General features: G+C 55.9%; 1 protein-coding gene across 5 annotated transcripts; it reads right to left on the reverse strand.

The window, feature by feature from the left end:
• Positions 1-595: 595 nt before the first annotated feature.
• Positions 596-14,928, reverse strand: PIGQ (phosphatidylinositol glycan anchor biosynthesis class Q; the record flags this gene model as incomplete). 5 transcript variants are annotated; one of them, XM_080702154.1, is made up of 10 exons in its annotated part: positions 596-748; positions 1,452-1,513; positions 3,780-3,894; positions 4,464-4,532; positions 5,029-5,140; positions 5,237-5,390; positions 5,665-5,791; positions 9,360-9,480; positions 9,586-9,717; positions 14,240-14,928. In XM_080702154.1, the coding sequence occupies 10 exons, from the start codon at positions 14,926-14,928 to the stop codon at positions 596-598; spliced, it is 1,734 nt and encodes a 577-aa protein (XP_080558280.1). The 5 variants fall into 5 exon arrangements, with proteins under 5 accessions (XP_080558280.1, XP_080558279.1, XP_080558278.1 ...); XM_080702153.1 differs by having other exon boundaries at positions 4,452-4,532; XM_080702152.1 differs by having other exon boundaries at positions 4,452-4,532; positions 5,665-5,825; positions 9,304-9,480.
• Positions 14,929-16,179: the final 1,251 nt, after the last annotated feature.

A 16,179-nucleotide genomic window follows, 5' to 3' on the forward strand; every position in this document is an offset into this window, starting at 1 on the left:
GCCAGTGAGGAGATGTGAGAGTAAGAACTTGCCCCCACAGGGCACTAGGCAGCAGGAAGGAGGAGACAGGTGGGGGCGCCAGTGTCCCAGCCACCCCACAGCTCAGCTTCAAGAAAGGGGACACCAGTAGCCTTTCAGCAGCTCCCTCTCAAAGAAACACCAGCAAACAAGCCTGCGGGGCTCCGGGTGAGGGTGCTGATTCACTAGGGCTGGGGCTGGGCATCAGCAGCAGCTCCCACCCCCCAGATAGGGGCCTTCTGTGGAGGCAGCCAGGTGCCAGGATCCAGGAGTGCATCCTGGGATGGCCGCTCCATCCCACCTGACAGGGTGAGACCTGCCACCTCAGCCCACAGGGGGGCCGATGACACTCCTGGGCAGGCTGGGGCTACGGAGCATCAGGCTGTGGGCCGACTGACCATGCCGACCAGGAGGCAGCTTCCAAGGCCGATGGTGAGGACTGGGGTGCAGGCAGCGGGCCAAGGCACCCACACTCAGCACATGGAAGGCGTGGCCTGGCCTGTGTGAACCTGCCCTGCCCCAAGGTCAACACCTGCTGGCAAAGCAGGGGGGTGACCGGCTGTGCACGGCGGTGCCCTCAGTCCTGCTTGTCTCCTCTCTGCCTCCAGGGGTAGATAAGCTCTCCGAAGAACAGCTTGCGGCACAGGGAGCCCCAGGAGTGCTTGGGGTGGCAGCCACAGCTGGGCAAGCGGTAGGTATGCACCACGCGGCCGTAGGACAGGGGGTTGATCTGGAAGGACAGGGCGGCGGTCAGGGGGCGCTCAGAGGTACGTGGGCATTCACAGGGCGGTAGCTCTGTGCTCCCTGGAGCTGCACGCCCACCCCAGGATTCACTCAGCTCCCGGGAGCCCCCTTGGGCAGGATGGAGGTCAGGCAGAGTCCCTGGCTGCCTCGGCATCTGGGAGACACCACCTGGGGCAGGAGGGACACCCAAGAGACAGCTTGGCACCTGGCAAGTTACCCAAAACTCGCCTGCACCCTCCCAGAGACCAGCACCTAGGACTGCTTAGGATGATGCCACAGTCCAGGCACACGATTCTCAATCAGTTCTGGTCCATCTGGAACTTGACCCTGGGGCCCAGGACAGGAGTCAGGACGAGAGCCCAGTGGGCAGCCCCAGGCAGCTCAGGGTGTCTGGCTCAGGGCCAGGGGCCCCTGGGCACAGGCTGGGCCTGGCCTTGGCCGAGCAGAGCAGAGTGCTCAGGCCCAGCAGGAGGCTCTGGTCACAGTGGGGAGTGGTGCCAGTGGCCTGGGGGCTTCCTCTGTAGAGGAAGCTCCCAGTTCCTCTGGGCCCTCCTGCCAATACCTGACCCCAGGCTGGCACGGTGACACCTACACCATTCACTGGTTGACTCTAGTTGTCCCAGAACACAGACAGCAAGACAGAGGGGTCCAGGCCCCAGGTGGCAGCGCAGGGCACAGGGAGGCCTTACCTGCATCAGGAGGCGGAGGGGCCTGCTGGCCTCATGCTCCAGGATGCGGAACTTCACACCAGCTGCAAGGAGACCAAGGTGCTTAACTGGGGGGAGAGCCCCTGTGAACACAGTCCCAAGACCCTGAGGGGCCTGCTATGGGCCAGGTGGCACGGGCAGTGGCCCGGGCCGATGACTCTGGTGACGAGGCCCCTTCTCTGAATGCCCCAGATGGTGGCAGGCCTGCCTGGACACACACAGCTCTTCCTGCTCTCGTCCTTCCAAACTGTCTCTTTGAGTTGGCTGCCAGGCCAATATCAAAGGCTCTACAGAGCTGGGCATGGTGGTGCACCCTTGTAATCCAGCACTTGGGAGGCTGAGACAGGAGGATGGCAGGCTCAAGCACAGTCACCAAATAGTGAGATTCTTATTAACCTAGTGAGATCTTATTTCAAAAGAAAAATAAGCCAGGCGTGGTGGCACATGCTTGTAATCCCAGTACTTGGGAGGTTGAGATGAAAGGATCCGGGTTGGCGGCCAGCCTCAGCTACTTAGTGAGGTCCTCGGCAATTTAGTGAGAGCCTGTTCCAAAATAAAGAATAAAATGCCAGGCGTGGTGGCACACGCTTGTAATCCCGGCGCTTGGGAGGCTGAGACAGGAGGATCACACAGGTTCAAAGCCAGCCTTGAACCCGTGAGGGTTCAGCAACTTAGTGAGACCCTGTTAGTGAGGCTTTCAGCAACTTAGTGAGACCCTGTTTCCAAATAAAATATAAAATGGGTCTGGGAGTATAGCCCGGAGGTAGAAAGCCTCTGGGTTCCACCCCCAGTACCACCGAAAAAGAATAAAAAATAGGACTGGGGTGTACCTAGGAGGTAGAATGCCCCTGGATTCCATCCCCAGTAACACAATAAATAAATAACTTAATAATTTAATAAATAAATAAATGTAAATAACTCAGAGACATAATGCTCACTTGATGGAGAGGCCCCAAGGTTCACATGGGACTTAAGAAGGGAGAAGGTAGCACCAGGCCTTTCTCGTGAGGTTGAAATGACCCTGCTCTGGCTGCACCACAGGTGGGAGGAAGGAGCTGGGCACCCAGGCTGCCATGGGCTTGCTCTGTCCCTGCCTACCCCTCGGTTCCGCAGCAAACATGGCCTTAGGGCATACATGGAGGGCTGCAGATGGGTCCCTGGCCTGACCCACCTGGAGCCAGCAGGGAAAGTAGCATGGAAAGATGGTCTTTTGTGTGTGTGTGCAGTACTGGGGGTGGAACCCTGGGGCATTCGACCTCCGAGCTACACCCCAGTCCTATTTTTTAATCTTTATTTTGAAACAGGGTCTCACTGAGTTGCAAGAGCCTTACTAAGTAGCCGAGGCTGGCCATGAACCACGATCCTCCTGTCTCAGCCTCCCAAATGCTGGGATTACAGGCGTGCACCACCATGCCCAGCTAAAGATGTTCTTTTTGTGTGTGATACTGGGGATGGAACCTAGAGGCATCCTCGCTCCATGTTGTACCCCCATCCTGATTTTATTTCCTATTTGGAAACAGGGGCTCACTAAGCTGCTGAGGCTGGCTTTGAACCTGTGATCTTCCTGTCTCAGCCTCCCAAGTACTGGGATTACAAGCATGCGCCACCATGCCCGGCAGGAAAGATGTTCTAGAAAGGGCTGTGGTATCTGTCCAGCTGCAGAGGGAGGCCCAATGCCAAGAAGGCAGACCGCGATTCAAAGCCGACAAACACACACATCTATATCCTCCGGCTCTGAGCTGCGGGGAGAGCCACCGTGCAGGCCGGCCACCTTGGGAACCCCTAAATGGGTGCTGGATAATGGCTCTGCCAGGAAGCCTCAGGCCACCGGCTGTGGGGTGCCCATGAGCCAGATGAGGTAATCCACAGCGTCATTGCCAGTGGTTAGCCTCCCACCCGAGGGCGGGTGCTGGCTGTGGACAGTGCGAGGTGCTCCTGTCCTGCAGGCCAGCTGGGCAGCCCTCATCACAGCTTGCCCTTCCCAGGCTGAGGGGCAGCAGTAGGCACACGACCCACACGACTGAACAGACTGGTCTTCTCGGAGCTGTGGCCAGACAACACGCATACTACCTCGGGCACATACACCACCCACGGCACATGGGCATGGTACGCAGGTCTCCACATGTCAGGTCTGGGCCTCAGGTCGGCCCCTGCTCCACCTCACGGAGGCAGCTGGCTCAGCAGGCGCCTGCCTCACCGCCTGCCCAGACCACACACCACACATGCCACTGCTCCAGACAGAAGGTGCCTTTGCAGTGCCCGCGCCGTGTCCCCACCCCCCAGAGGCTGGTGGGAACTCACAGCACTCACCTGCCAGTCTGTAGGGTCGGCAGAGCCGAAGGCCAAGTGAGTACAGTGGCAAGGAGTTAATGAGGTCCACAAGCAGATGGATCAGGCCCTGCACCGTGACGACCAGGAGCCGGAGCTGCAGGAGAGGCAACACTGGGGCCTCTGAGCCAGAGCTGGAGCCAGAGCCACGCCAGACATGCCCACAGCAGAGCAGCCCGACAGGCCTGGCCAACAACAAAGGCGACCATGGCCTCAGGGGCCCTGGAGAAAGCATGGTCCAGCTGGGGAGAGCACGGAGCCTCCTGGGCCCAAGACGAGGGCCTGGGTACGCAGGGCCAGGAAGGAAGCAGGAGTCCTGCTCCAGGCAGAGCAAGGCAGAACGATCGACCCTCCCACCAGGCCACGTGCTGACAGATGAGTCGTGGATGGCCCAGGCCACCTGGGTGCCACCACCTCCTGGACTCAGGTCTCCTAGGGGCAGGCCCCCTCCAGGGCCCCGCCTGTCTGCCAAGGCTCTCACTCTCCCTACACCCGGCCATGTGGTCCAGAGCTCAAGGCAAGAGCCAGCACACACTGCCCAGAGGGTCCAGAACAGCCATGCTGACGTGGCGTGCAGGGCGGAGAGCCTGCGCCACAGCCCACAGCACAACACGGTGAGCGCGACGGCCCGGTGACAACAGGTGCGTGGCTTACCAGGGTGAACACCAGGTAGTACAAGGCTGTGGTGGGCAGGAGGAAGAGCAGGATGGTGAAGAGCAGGGTCCCAATGAAGAGCTGTGGGGAGAAGACGGCACACCTGGCATCGCAAGACCCAGGCAGGGCTGGCCCCCAGCGCTGGCCATACCTGTGCCCACCCCTGTCCACCCTGGGACCACAGTCTCCTAAGTGAACTTCCAGCCTTCTCAGTGAGCTGGGGACAGCCCTCCTGTACCATGAGGGTACAGCCAGGGACATGGCACCTCCCGGGGAGACCACCATTATGCCCTGGGTCAAGGATGAGAGAGCAATGGGCTGGAGCAGTCCCTGTGTCTATCAGTCTAGGCTCGGCCTGCGGCCCAGGCCCTGCGGAGCCAGAGGCAGGGTCTGTCTCCGGCCTGGGAGAAAACCTGCACTGTCTGAAGGCACCTCCCACCAGGGCCAACTGTGGGTCCGCACAGGCTGACCCTTGCAGTGCCCAAGCAGCTGCACTGGCCAGGCCAGCAGAACCGGAGGTGGGGTCAGCACGAGGCCAGCTGCAGTGCTTGCCCCTCCCACTGAGTCCTGCTGCTACCTGGTCGAGGTCGTAGGAGCAGGAATCCACCCGTTGGCGCAGAACATTCCACTTCTTCCCCCGGAAGAGACGCCAGAGAGAGGACAGGCCGCAGATCTTCAGGCAGTACAGCCTGCAAGATGCAGGCACTGAGGGCCAGGCCGGGCCTCCCAGGCTAGGAACCCGCCGCCAGCCCTGGCCAGGAGGACTCCCTCAGAGGCACACCTACCTGGCGCCATAGACATAGAAGCAGTAGATGTGGAAGGTGAGGAGGGCAATGATGTCGGACAGGAGGGACAAGGCGACTGTCAGGCCCAGGCAGGCCGAGAGGCCCACGTGCCACAGGATGCGCTCGATGAAGGGGGACAGGAGGTGGATGTAGCCTGGAGGGGTGGGGTCAGCCCTGAGGGCACCGGGAGGCCTGCCCCCCCCCGCCCCATCCTCACCGAGCACACACACAGGAGGCTTCAGAAAACTCCAAGCACAGGCCATCGCTGGCCTGACCCTGGGTCAGGCAGCTGGCTCAGTCTAGCACAGTGGGTTTCGCATGCTGGCGGTCAGGAAGAGGGTAGGGAGGGAGCCCAGCAAAGCCCCGGGCCCTCCTCGCCCAGGGCCTCGCAGCCCCACCAGCGGCCCCACCGCCTGCCGGGTACTTACTGATCCACAGGTGGATGTGGTACAGGAAGAAGCGGCCCAGCACCTGGTCCAGCGCCCGGTTCATCTTGAGCCCGGCAGGAGCACCCATCAGCCACTGCAGCAGATGCTGCAGCTCCTCAGCCACGTGCTGCAGGCACAAGTGGGGTGGCCAGAGTCGGCATCTGACCTCCCAAAAGTGTCCCCTGGCCAGGGAGAGGTGCCACATTCCTCTCTCCCAGGGCGCAGACAGCTACCTCCTGATGTGCAGAAACAATGTTTCCTGAACTTGTCAGCCATGAAGCCTTCTTCACAAGTGACTCTGGTATCTGGGGCCTATCCCCGTGGTCCTAAGTATACAGCCTGGACAGCTGACAGTGGTCCCCCGCCCGTTCTCTGATGGTGTAGACTGCTGCCAAGAGGCAGTGTGTGGAAGCAGCCAGGCCCTTTCCCCTCCCACCCGAGAGCATCCCTCTCCCTCCCACCACACCACAGGGCCACAGGGCATCAAGGACGCTCACACCCAGATGTGGCCCAAGCTGGACAGGCCCCATTCACCTCGAGCCCTGCAGTGGAGCCAATGTAGTCCTCTGCCAAAGGCCTGGGCTGCCCCAGGGATGGCCTCGTGAGCGAGAGGATGTCAGACCCGGGGCACGCAGGGCAGAGTTCCCCAAGGAAAGGACAAGATCAGGTAGGGACAAGAGATGGCACAAGGACGTGGAGTGCTACAGTATCTCATGCAGATCTTGAGAAAGCTTGATCAGGGGATCCGCAAAGGCGTAGATCCCCCATGAAGTATGTCTAGCATTCCTTTCTTTACAAAATTATTTTAGGATTATCTGGATCAATATGTATAATTGGAATTTTATGTATAAGCATTATAACTGAGCCGGGCATGGTGGCGCACACTTGCAATCCCAGCATTCGGGAGGCTGAGACCTGGAGGATCGTGGTTTGTGGACAGCCTCAGCTACTTAGTGAGGCCTTCTGCAACTCAGTGAGACCCTGTTTCAAAATAAAGAATTAAAAACAGGGCAGAGGGTGTAGCTCGGAGGTCAAATGCCCCTGGGTTCCATCCCCAGACCCGCAAAAAAAAAAAAAAAAAAAAGCATTATAACTAAAACTGATGGGCAGCGGCTTGTGAGAGACTCAGGCGGCAAAGATTTTTTTCCCAAGAATAAAGTTTGGGCCAAACATTAAGTTCAAACTGACCTTAGTTTGGGCCAATGTATAAGATTGAGTTCGAGTCGGCCTTGTGAAGTGAGACGAAGCACACTATGATCATTTAAATGTCTGGCACCCTGCCCTGAAGTCTATAAAGAATAAAACTTTCCCCGTCCTTGGAGTTCCTGCCTGCATGGCCATGCCCTTGCCGTTCTGCCAAAACAGAAAGTATAAAAACTGTAACAATCCTGAATAAAGCAGAGCAGTTTGAACCTGGTCTCGTGTGGCAGTTCTCTCATCGACCTCAGCTCTTCTCTTACCAACACACGAACCTCGACTCTTGCTAGGGCTGGACCCCGGCAGTGGAGAACAGCACAAGTTGGGTCCCAACCACGGGGGCGTGGGGGCCAGCACCCAGGTGCTACGGCGTCAGACGGCAGGCTGAGGAAGCCTCAGCAAGGCCAGGAGCAATGCCTACGTGCTCCCCTCTGCCCACTCCAAGGCCTCTCCCAACCCCGTGCTAAGGCCTCACTGTGTCAAGCCTAGCACCAAGAGAAGAGCATTCTTTATAAATAGAGCATATTTAATATTTAAAGGATAAGAGCTCAGCAGCAGGAAGAGACTTTCATTTTTAAATTAAATATTGATACTCTGAGCAATTTTTGCAAAAGGGAAGTCAAGGACAGAGTTGGCCAAGAGGTGGAGTGTGGAAACACCCAGGCCGCGTTCCCAGCCCTCCTCCAGGCTGGCCTCCCTGTCTAGCCTAGCCTATCAGTCCATGGGGAGCTGGAGTCCACTCTCGCCCCCAGAGTGCTGGCCCGGCCATAGCAGGCCCAGAACACACCTATAGCCTGGATGCTGGCAGGGCAGAGCCTGGGCCCAAGGGTAGGATAACCTAAGAAGACCACAAGCTCCATGCAAGGGAGGGAAGAAGCTGGTGCCTCCAAGACAGCACAGAAATGATTCACGGACATGGGCAGGAAAGGAGGGAGGGCCTGAAGCGTGGCGCACGCTGCGCAGGGAAGGGGGGGACAGAAGACTCATTTGTGCCGCTGGCTTCAGCATGGCAATCACACAGTCAGCAAAGCCCTGGACTGGGAGGTTTTCTTTTCTTTTTTTCTTTCTTTCGTGGTGCTGAGGATCAAACCAAGGGGCATTCTACCTCCGAGCTACACCCCAGCCCTATTTTTTATCCTTTATTTTATTTTATTTATTTATTTTTTTTTGGTGGTACTGGGGGTGGAACCCAGGGGCTTTCTACCTCCAGGCTATACTCCCAGACCTATTTTAAATTTTATTTGGAAACAGGGTCTCACTGAGTTGCTGAGAGCCTCACAAAATAGCTGAGGCTGGGTTCAAACCTGTGCGATCCTCCTGTTTCAGCCTCCCAAGCGCGGGGATTACAAGTGTGCGCAACCACACCTGGCTTATCCTTTATTTTGAAACAGGGTCTCACTAAGTATCTGAGGCTGATCCTCCTGTCTCAGCCTCCCACGTACTAGTACTAGGATTACAAGCATGCGCCACCACGCCTGGCTTCACTGAAAGGTTTTCTAACATTGACTGCAGAGGGCACCAGAATCTAGGAGAGTAGACCCAGTCCCGGGAGTGGGTACCAATGTAATGGAGATCCATGATATGGGGCAGGGAGAGGGCTCCCCCCAAGACTTGACTGCAAGTGGCCCAGACACAGCTACCCTGAGAAGGGGAAAGCAAACACTTGGCAAATGCCGCCTACAAAACATATGTCCCAGCCGGGCATGGTGGCGCATGCTTATAATTCCAGTACTTGGGAAGCTGAGACAAGAGAATCAAGGTTCACGGCCAGCCTCAGATACTTGGTGAGAACCTGTTTCAAACTAAAGAATAAGAGCCGGGCGTGGTGGCCCACGCTTGTAATCTCAGCGCTTGGGAGGCTGAGACAGGAGGATCGCGCAGGTTCGAAGCCAGCCTCAGCTACTTAGTGAGGCTTTCAGCAACTTAGAGAGACCCTGTTTCCAAATAAAATAGAAAATAGGTCTGCGAGTGTTGCCCAGAAGTAGAAAAGCCTCTGGGTTTCACCCCCAGTACCACCAAAAACAAACAAAACAAACAAACAAACAAACACAGGTTTCATGTGGTGGCGCACACCTGTAATCCCAGCATTCGGGAGGCTGACACAGGAGGATCGCACAGGTTCAAAACCAGCCCCAGCAACTTAGTGATGCTCTCAGCAACTTAGCAAGACGCTGTTTCCAAATAAAATATAAAATTGGTCTGGGAGTATAGGCTGGAGGTAGAAAAGCCCCTGGGTTCCATCCCCAGTACCAAAAAAATAAAATAAATTAAAAATAAAGAATAAAAACATAGGGCTGGGGTGTAGGTCGGAGGTAGCATGCCTGGGCTCCATCCCCAGGGCTGGAAACAAACAAGCTCCACAGGTCCCAACAGGCTCCAGGCACCGGCACCTTGTGTTTAGGGCGAGGACTGGGAAGGGCTGCGCCGGTCAGCTAAGGACACTCAGCTTCCCAGCAGGGTCTCCCAGCGCCAGGGAGCAGGCTATCTCGCACACTCACGTCAGCGACGGGGACGAGGGCGTCGGCCAGCTGCCCGATCCGGTTGCTGCTATGGAGCCAGGACAGCAGTGCGAGGCCGAGGGCCACATCCAGCAGCACAGACACCAGCATGTTGGCCTTCCTGGGGAGAGGCAGCCAGTGGGCACACGAGGCCACGCACGCGGGCCTGGGCTCCGCGGGGCAAGGAGGGGGCCACGGCCGCCCACCCCAGGAGGCAAGCCCGTACCTCATGAGCTGCGCAGGGCTCTCCGCCTTCTGGGTGCTGAAGACCAGTGTGAGGTGCTCCAGCCGGAGCCGGAGCTGCTCACAGGTGGAGAGCTTGCTCCTGATGAAGGGCAGGGGCCACAGCTTCCACAGCCTGCAGAGCGGGAGGCGGCGCCTTCTGTTTCTGCTTCAGCTCCTCCGAGCTTCGTCTTTCTGCCAGTGCCCCTCCGCCATGCAGTTACAGGGCTGAGAAATCAGCAGGGCGAGGAGGCAGGGCAGGCCCCAGAGCCCAGCTAGGGGCCAGGGAGTGTGGGCGCCACTCCCAGAGTGCACCCTCACACGGGCTTGACATCAGCACAGAGCCTGGCTGCCTTGCAGGCTCTGCCCTCACGGACACCTCAGCTTACCAACTGACCCCAGAGCTAAGTATGAGCTGGTGTGGTGGCGCGTGCTTGAGAGACAGGAGGATCAGGGGTTCAAGGCCAGCCTCTGCGCTTAGTGAGACCCTGTTTCAAAATAAAAAATAAAAAGGGCTGAAAGTATAACTTGGAGGTAGAATGCCCATGAGCTCAATCCTCAGTAACACACACACACCTGATCAAGATGGCCCAACAGAGCCAGGCCTGGTGCTGCACACTTGTAATCCCAGTACTTGGGAGGCTGAGATAGGATTGCGGTTCACAGACAACCTCAGCTACCTAGTGAGGCCCTTTACAACTCTGTGAGACCTTGTCCCAAAATAAAGAATAAAATATAGGGCTGGAAGCAGGGTGTGGTGGCACACACTTGTAATCCCAGCATTTGGGAAGCTGAGGCAGGAGGATTACGGTTCACAGCCGGCCAGCCTCAGCTACTTAGCAAGGCCCTTCACAACTCAGTGAGACCCTATTTCAAAATAAAGAATGAAGGCCAGGCGTGGTGGCACACGCTTGTAATCCCCGCGCTTGGGAGGCTGAGACAGGAGGATCGCATGGTTTCGAAGCCAGCCTCAGCTACTTAGTGAGGCTCTCAGCAACTTAGTGAGACCCTGTTTCCAAATAAAATATTTTAAAAAAAGGTCTGGGAGTATAGCCCGGGGGTAGAAAGTCTCTGGGTTCCACCCCCAGTACCACCAAAATAAAGAATGAAGCCAGGTGTGGTGGCGCATGCTTCGGAGGCTGAGACAGGAGGATCGCACAGGTTCGAAGCCAGCCTCAGCTACTTAGTGAGGCTCTCAGCAACTTAGCAAGACCCTGTTTCCAAATAAAATAGAAAACAGGTCTGGGAGTATAGCCCAGAGGTGAAAGACCCTAGGTTCCAACCCCAGTACCACCAAAAAAAAGAAAAAGAAAAAGAAAAAGAAAAATAGAGCTGTGGCTGTAGCAGCTTGAAGATAGATAGAATGCCCTAGGGTTCCATCCCCAGTACCGAAAAAAAGAAAAAAAAAGAAAGATGGGCCAAAATGGAGACTGAAGACCTTCGGCCCACCCAGGACCTTGCCCTGCCTGTCAGGTGGCACCCCAGAGGCTCACATGGGTCTCCAGGACTGACCCAGCTCCCCAAGGAGACTGGGTTTCTCGCAGGCAGAGGAAGCGGTAAGATGCCCGCAGGCTTTCACAGGCCAAGAGGAGATGTTTGCCAGCAAGGGCAGAAGAAAACGCCCAATGGCTACTTGCTGCCTTCACCGGGGACGGGCTGCAGCTTGAGGTCAGAGCCCATCGAGGGCACAGACACCAGTACACTTGTTCTGCAAGGGAGGCCTGCTGGGCCCAGTATCCCGACTCTGAGCCCTGGAGGCAGGAGGCCCCAGGGATCCTACAAAGTGCAGAGCCGCAACTAAGCACCTGCCTAGAACCACGGGTTTGAAGGTCTGTCTCCAGCCGAATGCCTCTGAGCCCATCCCAAGAATGAACCTCATTTAGCAGAGCATCCCCTTCCCGACCGCCAACCAAGCAGATGTGCTCTTGCTGGCCAGAGACCCCACCCAGGCAGGGGTCTCTCCAGAGTGGAGAGACGACACCCTGGAGCTGCCTGGGAAGGATGCCACCGCACAAGAGGCAGAGGGCCCTGCTGCTGTGGGCAGCCACACCCCACCTGAGTGCGGCGCTCACAACCAACCACAGACCAGCCTGCCTGGTGGGTGCACACAGCAGTTCTTCCTTTTTTTTTTTTTTGAAATACGGAACTGGAGATTGAACCAGGGCATTCTACCTCCGAGTTATACCCCTAGCCCTATTTTTTATTCTTTAGCTTTTTTGTTTTGTTTTGTTAGTTTGTTTTGCAGTTCTGGGGATGGAACCAAGGGGCATTCTACCTCCAAGAGACATCCCCAGCCCTACTTTTTTTTTTTTTTTTTTTTTTTTGGTGGTATTGGGGATGAAACCCAGGAGCCTTCTACCTCCAGGCTACACTCCCAGACCTATTTTATATTTTATTTGGAAACAGGGTCTCTTAAGCTGGCTGAGGCTGGCTTTGAACCTGTGCGATCCTCCTGTCTCAGCCTCCCAAGAGCAGGGATTACAAGAGTGGCCACAAAGCCCGGCTTTATTCTTTAGTCTGAAACAGGGTCTCACTGAGTTGCTGAGGGCCTCACTAAGCACTAAGGCTGGCCATGAACCTGTGATCCTCCTGTCTCAGCCTCCCAAGTACTAGGATTACAAGCATGTGCTACCACGCCCAGTTCACACAGCAGTTTTTAACCTTTAATGGCTAAAGACCTCTGACAAAACAGCACCTGGGCCAAGACACGCACCTTCACCTAATTGATTCTAAGGCTGTCATCAAGGCCCAGCCTCACATCAAGATCTCCAGCAGCTCCTACAACCCGAGGTGTGTCTCCACAGGAGCTTCTAGAGGCTCTCCCCCAGCCAGTGCCCAAGCATGCCCAGATTCCCTGGTAAGTGGACCAGGCCAGGCCCCACACCTGACGGTGTCAAACCAAAGGATCAGGGATAACTGAGGGTGAACCACTGAACCAGGGAAATGTCTTCTCAAGGAGAGAGGGACTCCCAGGCCCAGCTCCTAGGCCCTCTGTTCATAAGCCACCCTGGCACCCCCAGCACCCAGCTTTTACAAAAGCCTGACACAGTACACGCCTGACACAGTTCACGCCTGTAATCCCAGTGACTCAGGAGGCTAAGGAGGAGGAGGATTATTATTCAAGACCAGCCTCAGCAATTTATCAAGACCCTGTATTAAATTAAAAATAGGAGCTGGGCGTGATGACGCACACTTGTAATCCCAGCATTCGGGAGGCTGAGACAGGAGGATCGCAGTTCATGAACAGCCTCAGCTACTTAGTGAGGTTCTCTTCAACTTAGTGAGACCTTGTTTCAAAGTAAAGAATAAAAAAATAGGAGCCGAGCATGGTGGTGCACGCTTGTAATCCCAACGTGTGGAAGGCTGCGACAGGAGGATCGCACAGGTTCAAAGCCAACCTCAGCTTCTTAGTGAGGCTCTCAGCAACTTAGTGAGACCCTGTTTCCAAATAAAGTATAAAATAGATCTGGGAGTATAGCCTGGAGGTAGAAAACCCTCTGGGTTCCACCCCCAGCACCACACACACACACACACACACACACACACACACACACAAAGACCAAAAACTAGGATTGGAATGGGGGTATAGCTCAGAGGTACAATGCTCTTGGGTTCCATTCCTGGTACCACAATAAATAAATAAATAAATAAATAAATAAATAAATAAATAAATAAGCCAGGCATGGTGGCACATGCCTGGAATCCCACTACTTGGGAGGCTGAGACAACAGGATTACAAATTTGAGGATAGCTTCAACAACTTAGTGACATTTTCAGCAGCCTAGTGAGAGCCTGCTTCAAAATGAAAAAATAAAAAGGATTGGGGTATAGCTCAGAGGTAGAATGTCCCTGGGTTCAGTTCCCAATACCATATAAATAAATAAATAAGCCAGGCATGGTGGCACATGCTTGTAATTCCAGTACTTGGGATGCTGAGACAGGAGGATACGGTTCGCGGACAGCCTCAGCTACTTAGTGAGGCCCTCTGCAACTCAGTGAGACCCTGATTCAAAATAAAGAATAAAAAAAGGACTGTAGTTCCAAGGTAGAATGCCCCTGGGTTCAATCCCCAGTATAAAAAAAAAAAAATAGTTAAGAGAGCTAGATGTGTACCTCAGTGGTAGAACACCCCTGAGTTCAATCCCCAGTATCAAAAAGTCCCCCAAGCCCTCAAAACAAAACAACAGATCCCTGAGCCAGGCCAGCAGCCCAGGAGCCTGCAGTGGTATGGAGAGCAGGGCTGGGAGCTGCCGCCCAGGTAGTCGCTGTCTGTGGGTGGTGAATGGGAGCTGCCCTGTGGCCCACAGCCACCTCTGCACCTGAAGGCCTGCTGAGTGGAGTGGGGGCAGGAGGGAGTTGTGCGGGCCTGCAAGTCCTCAGAACAAACAGCTCCCAGGCAGGCCAAGGGTCCGTTCTCATCTCTCCCAGGGACCTGAGTTTCCTGTGGTCCACCCATATGGCTACCTGGTGCCCCTCTACTAACTGAGGCTGCTGGCTCCTGCTCAGGCAGAAGGGACCTGGAGCTGCAGCCACCACTGGGCCATCCTTGGAGGTGACAGGGGAGGGAAAGCAGGGTGAGAGCCAGAGCCCACTGAAGGCTTAAGCCCGACTGTGAGGGGCCTGATGCCCACCCACCCCAGCAGTCTTGGAGCACCTACCGGCAGGTGCTGGCAGTGGAGACCAGCGACAGCAGGCAGGCCAACAGCAGGCAGATGGGCCCTGAGGCCTGCTTCGCCAGCTCCAGGAGGATGCTGGCCTCCACACCTTCTGACTGCCAGTGGCTCAGGCGCACAGGGCCCTCATGGAAGCGGTCGCTGCGGAAGAGCACCTCACTGCGTGCCACTGTGTCAAAGACCACAGCCAGGCCCCCCGTACTGGCCGTGGCATCTCCAGCCTGGTGGTCAGGCAGGGCTATGGGCGGGTGCAGCTGGGACAGCAGCACCTTACGCTGGTCATAGAAGATGAGCATGACCTGGTCCTCGCCGGAGGCCTCGGGGCCATTGGGCACCTGCCGGCGGGTGGCTTTGCAGCTCCAAGACTTGCTGCCTCTCTCCCAGCTCAGCTGCAACCAGGGCTCATGGGAGAAGATGGTGCCCAGGCCCTCCAGGAAGCGGCCCAGGCTCTCCTCGGGCTCCTGCTGGCGCAGGCACCACGTGCCCAGCACAGCCACGCCTACCCGGCTGGTCTGCTGCACCTTGGCCAGGAGCTCCTTGACATGGATGGGGATGAAGGGGAAATGCACCACGGCCAGCACCACTGCACTGCTCTGCTCCGGGACCCAGCGACCCACCAGTAGACCACTGTCCGCCGAGGCGCAGCACGTGGGGAAGAAGGCCTTGAGCACCATGCCAGAGACCCTGGAAGAGAGGAGAGGGCAGCTCAGGGAGGCGGCCCAGGCAGCTGGGAGCGCCACAGCCCAGGGTGGCACACAGGCTGGAGGGCCTTGGCCGTCCATCTTGCATGGCCATGCTCCTCCAAGGCCAGCCTGAGTGCTGCCCTGTGATGGCGCAGTCAGCAGGTCAGAGCTGTGCAGACAGACCACCCAAGGGTGCCTGAGCTGGGTAGACGGCCTTCCTTCTTCCCATCCTCCTTCCTCTCCTTCCTTCTGTGCTGAGGATTGAACCTAGGGCCTCAAGCATGGCAGGCAATTATCCTACCTCTGAACTATATTCCTAGCCATTTTTCTTTTTTTCCTTTTCTTTTGTGGTACTGAGGAGATGGGACCCAGGTGCATTTTACTTCCAAGCTACACCCCCCAGACCTATTTTTTTTTTTTTTTTTTTTTGCACATCTGGGGACAGAACCCAGGAACATTAATCCTCCAAGCTACATCCCCTACCCGATTTTTTTTATTTTGTTATTTATTTATTTATTTAGCAGTACTGGGGATGGAACCTAGGGGCAATCTACCTCCGAGGTACAGCCCTAGCCCAACTATTTTATTCTGTGTGTGTGTGTGGGGGGTACTGGTGAAACCCAGGGGCTTTTCTACCTCCGGGCTATACTCCCAGACCTATTTTTATACTTTATTTGGAAACAGGGTCTCACTAAGTTGCTGAGAGCCTCACTAAGTAGCTGAGGCTGGTTTTGAACCTGCGCGATCCTCCTGTCTCAGCCTCCCAAGCACTGGGATTACAAGTGTGCGCCACCACGCCTGGCTTTATTCTTTATTTTGAAAGAGGGTCTCACTAAGTTGCGAAGGGCCTCACTAAGTAGCTGAGGCTGTCCGTGAACCACAATCCTCCTGTCTCACCCTCCCAAATGCTGGGATTACAAAGTGTACACCACCACGCCTGGTTTATTCTTTATTTTGAAACAGGGTCTCACTAAATTACAGAGGGCCTAAGTAGCTGAGGCTGTCCACAAACCACGATCCTCTGGTATCAGCCTCCCGAATGCTGGGATTACAAGTGTGCGCCACCAGGCTTGGCCCCAGCCCTATTTTTTATTCATATCTTTTTCAGTACTGAGGATGGACCCAAGCCCTATTTTTTAGTCCATTTATTTATTTATTTATTTATTTATTTATTTATTTATTTATTTATCAGGTCTGGGGATGGAACCCAGGAGCATTCGACCGTCCAGCTACACCCCTGCC

Source organism: Muscardinus avellanarius, assembly GCF_963383645.1.
Source record: "Muscardinus avellanarius genome assembly, chromosome: 10".
Lineage (NCBI taxonomy): Eukaryota > Metazoa > Chordata > Mammalia > Rodentia > Gliridae > Muscardinus > Muscardinus avellanarius.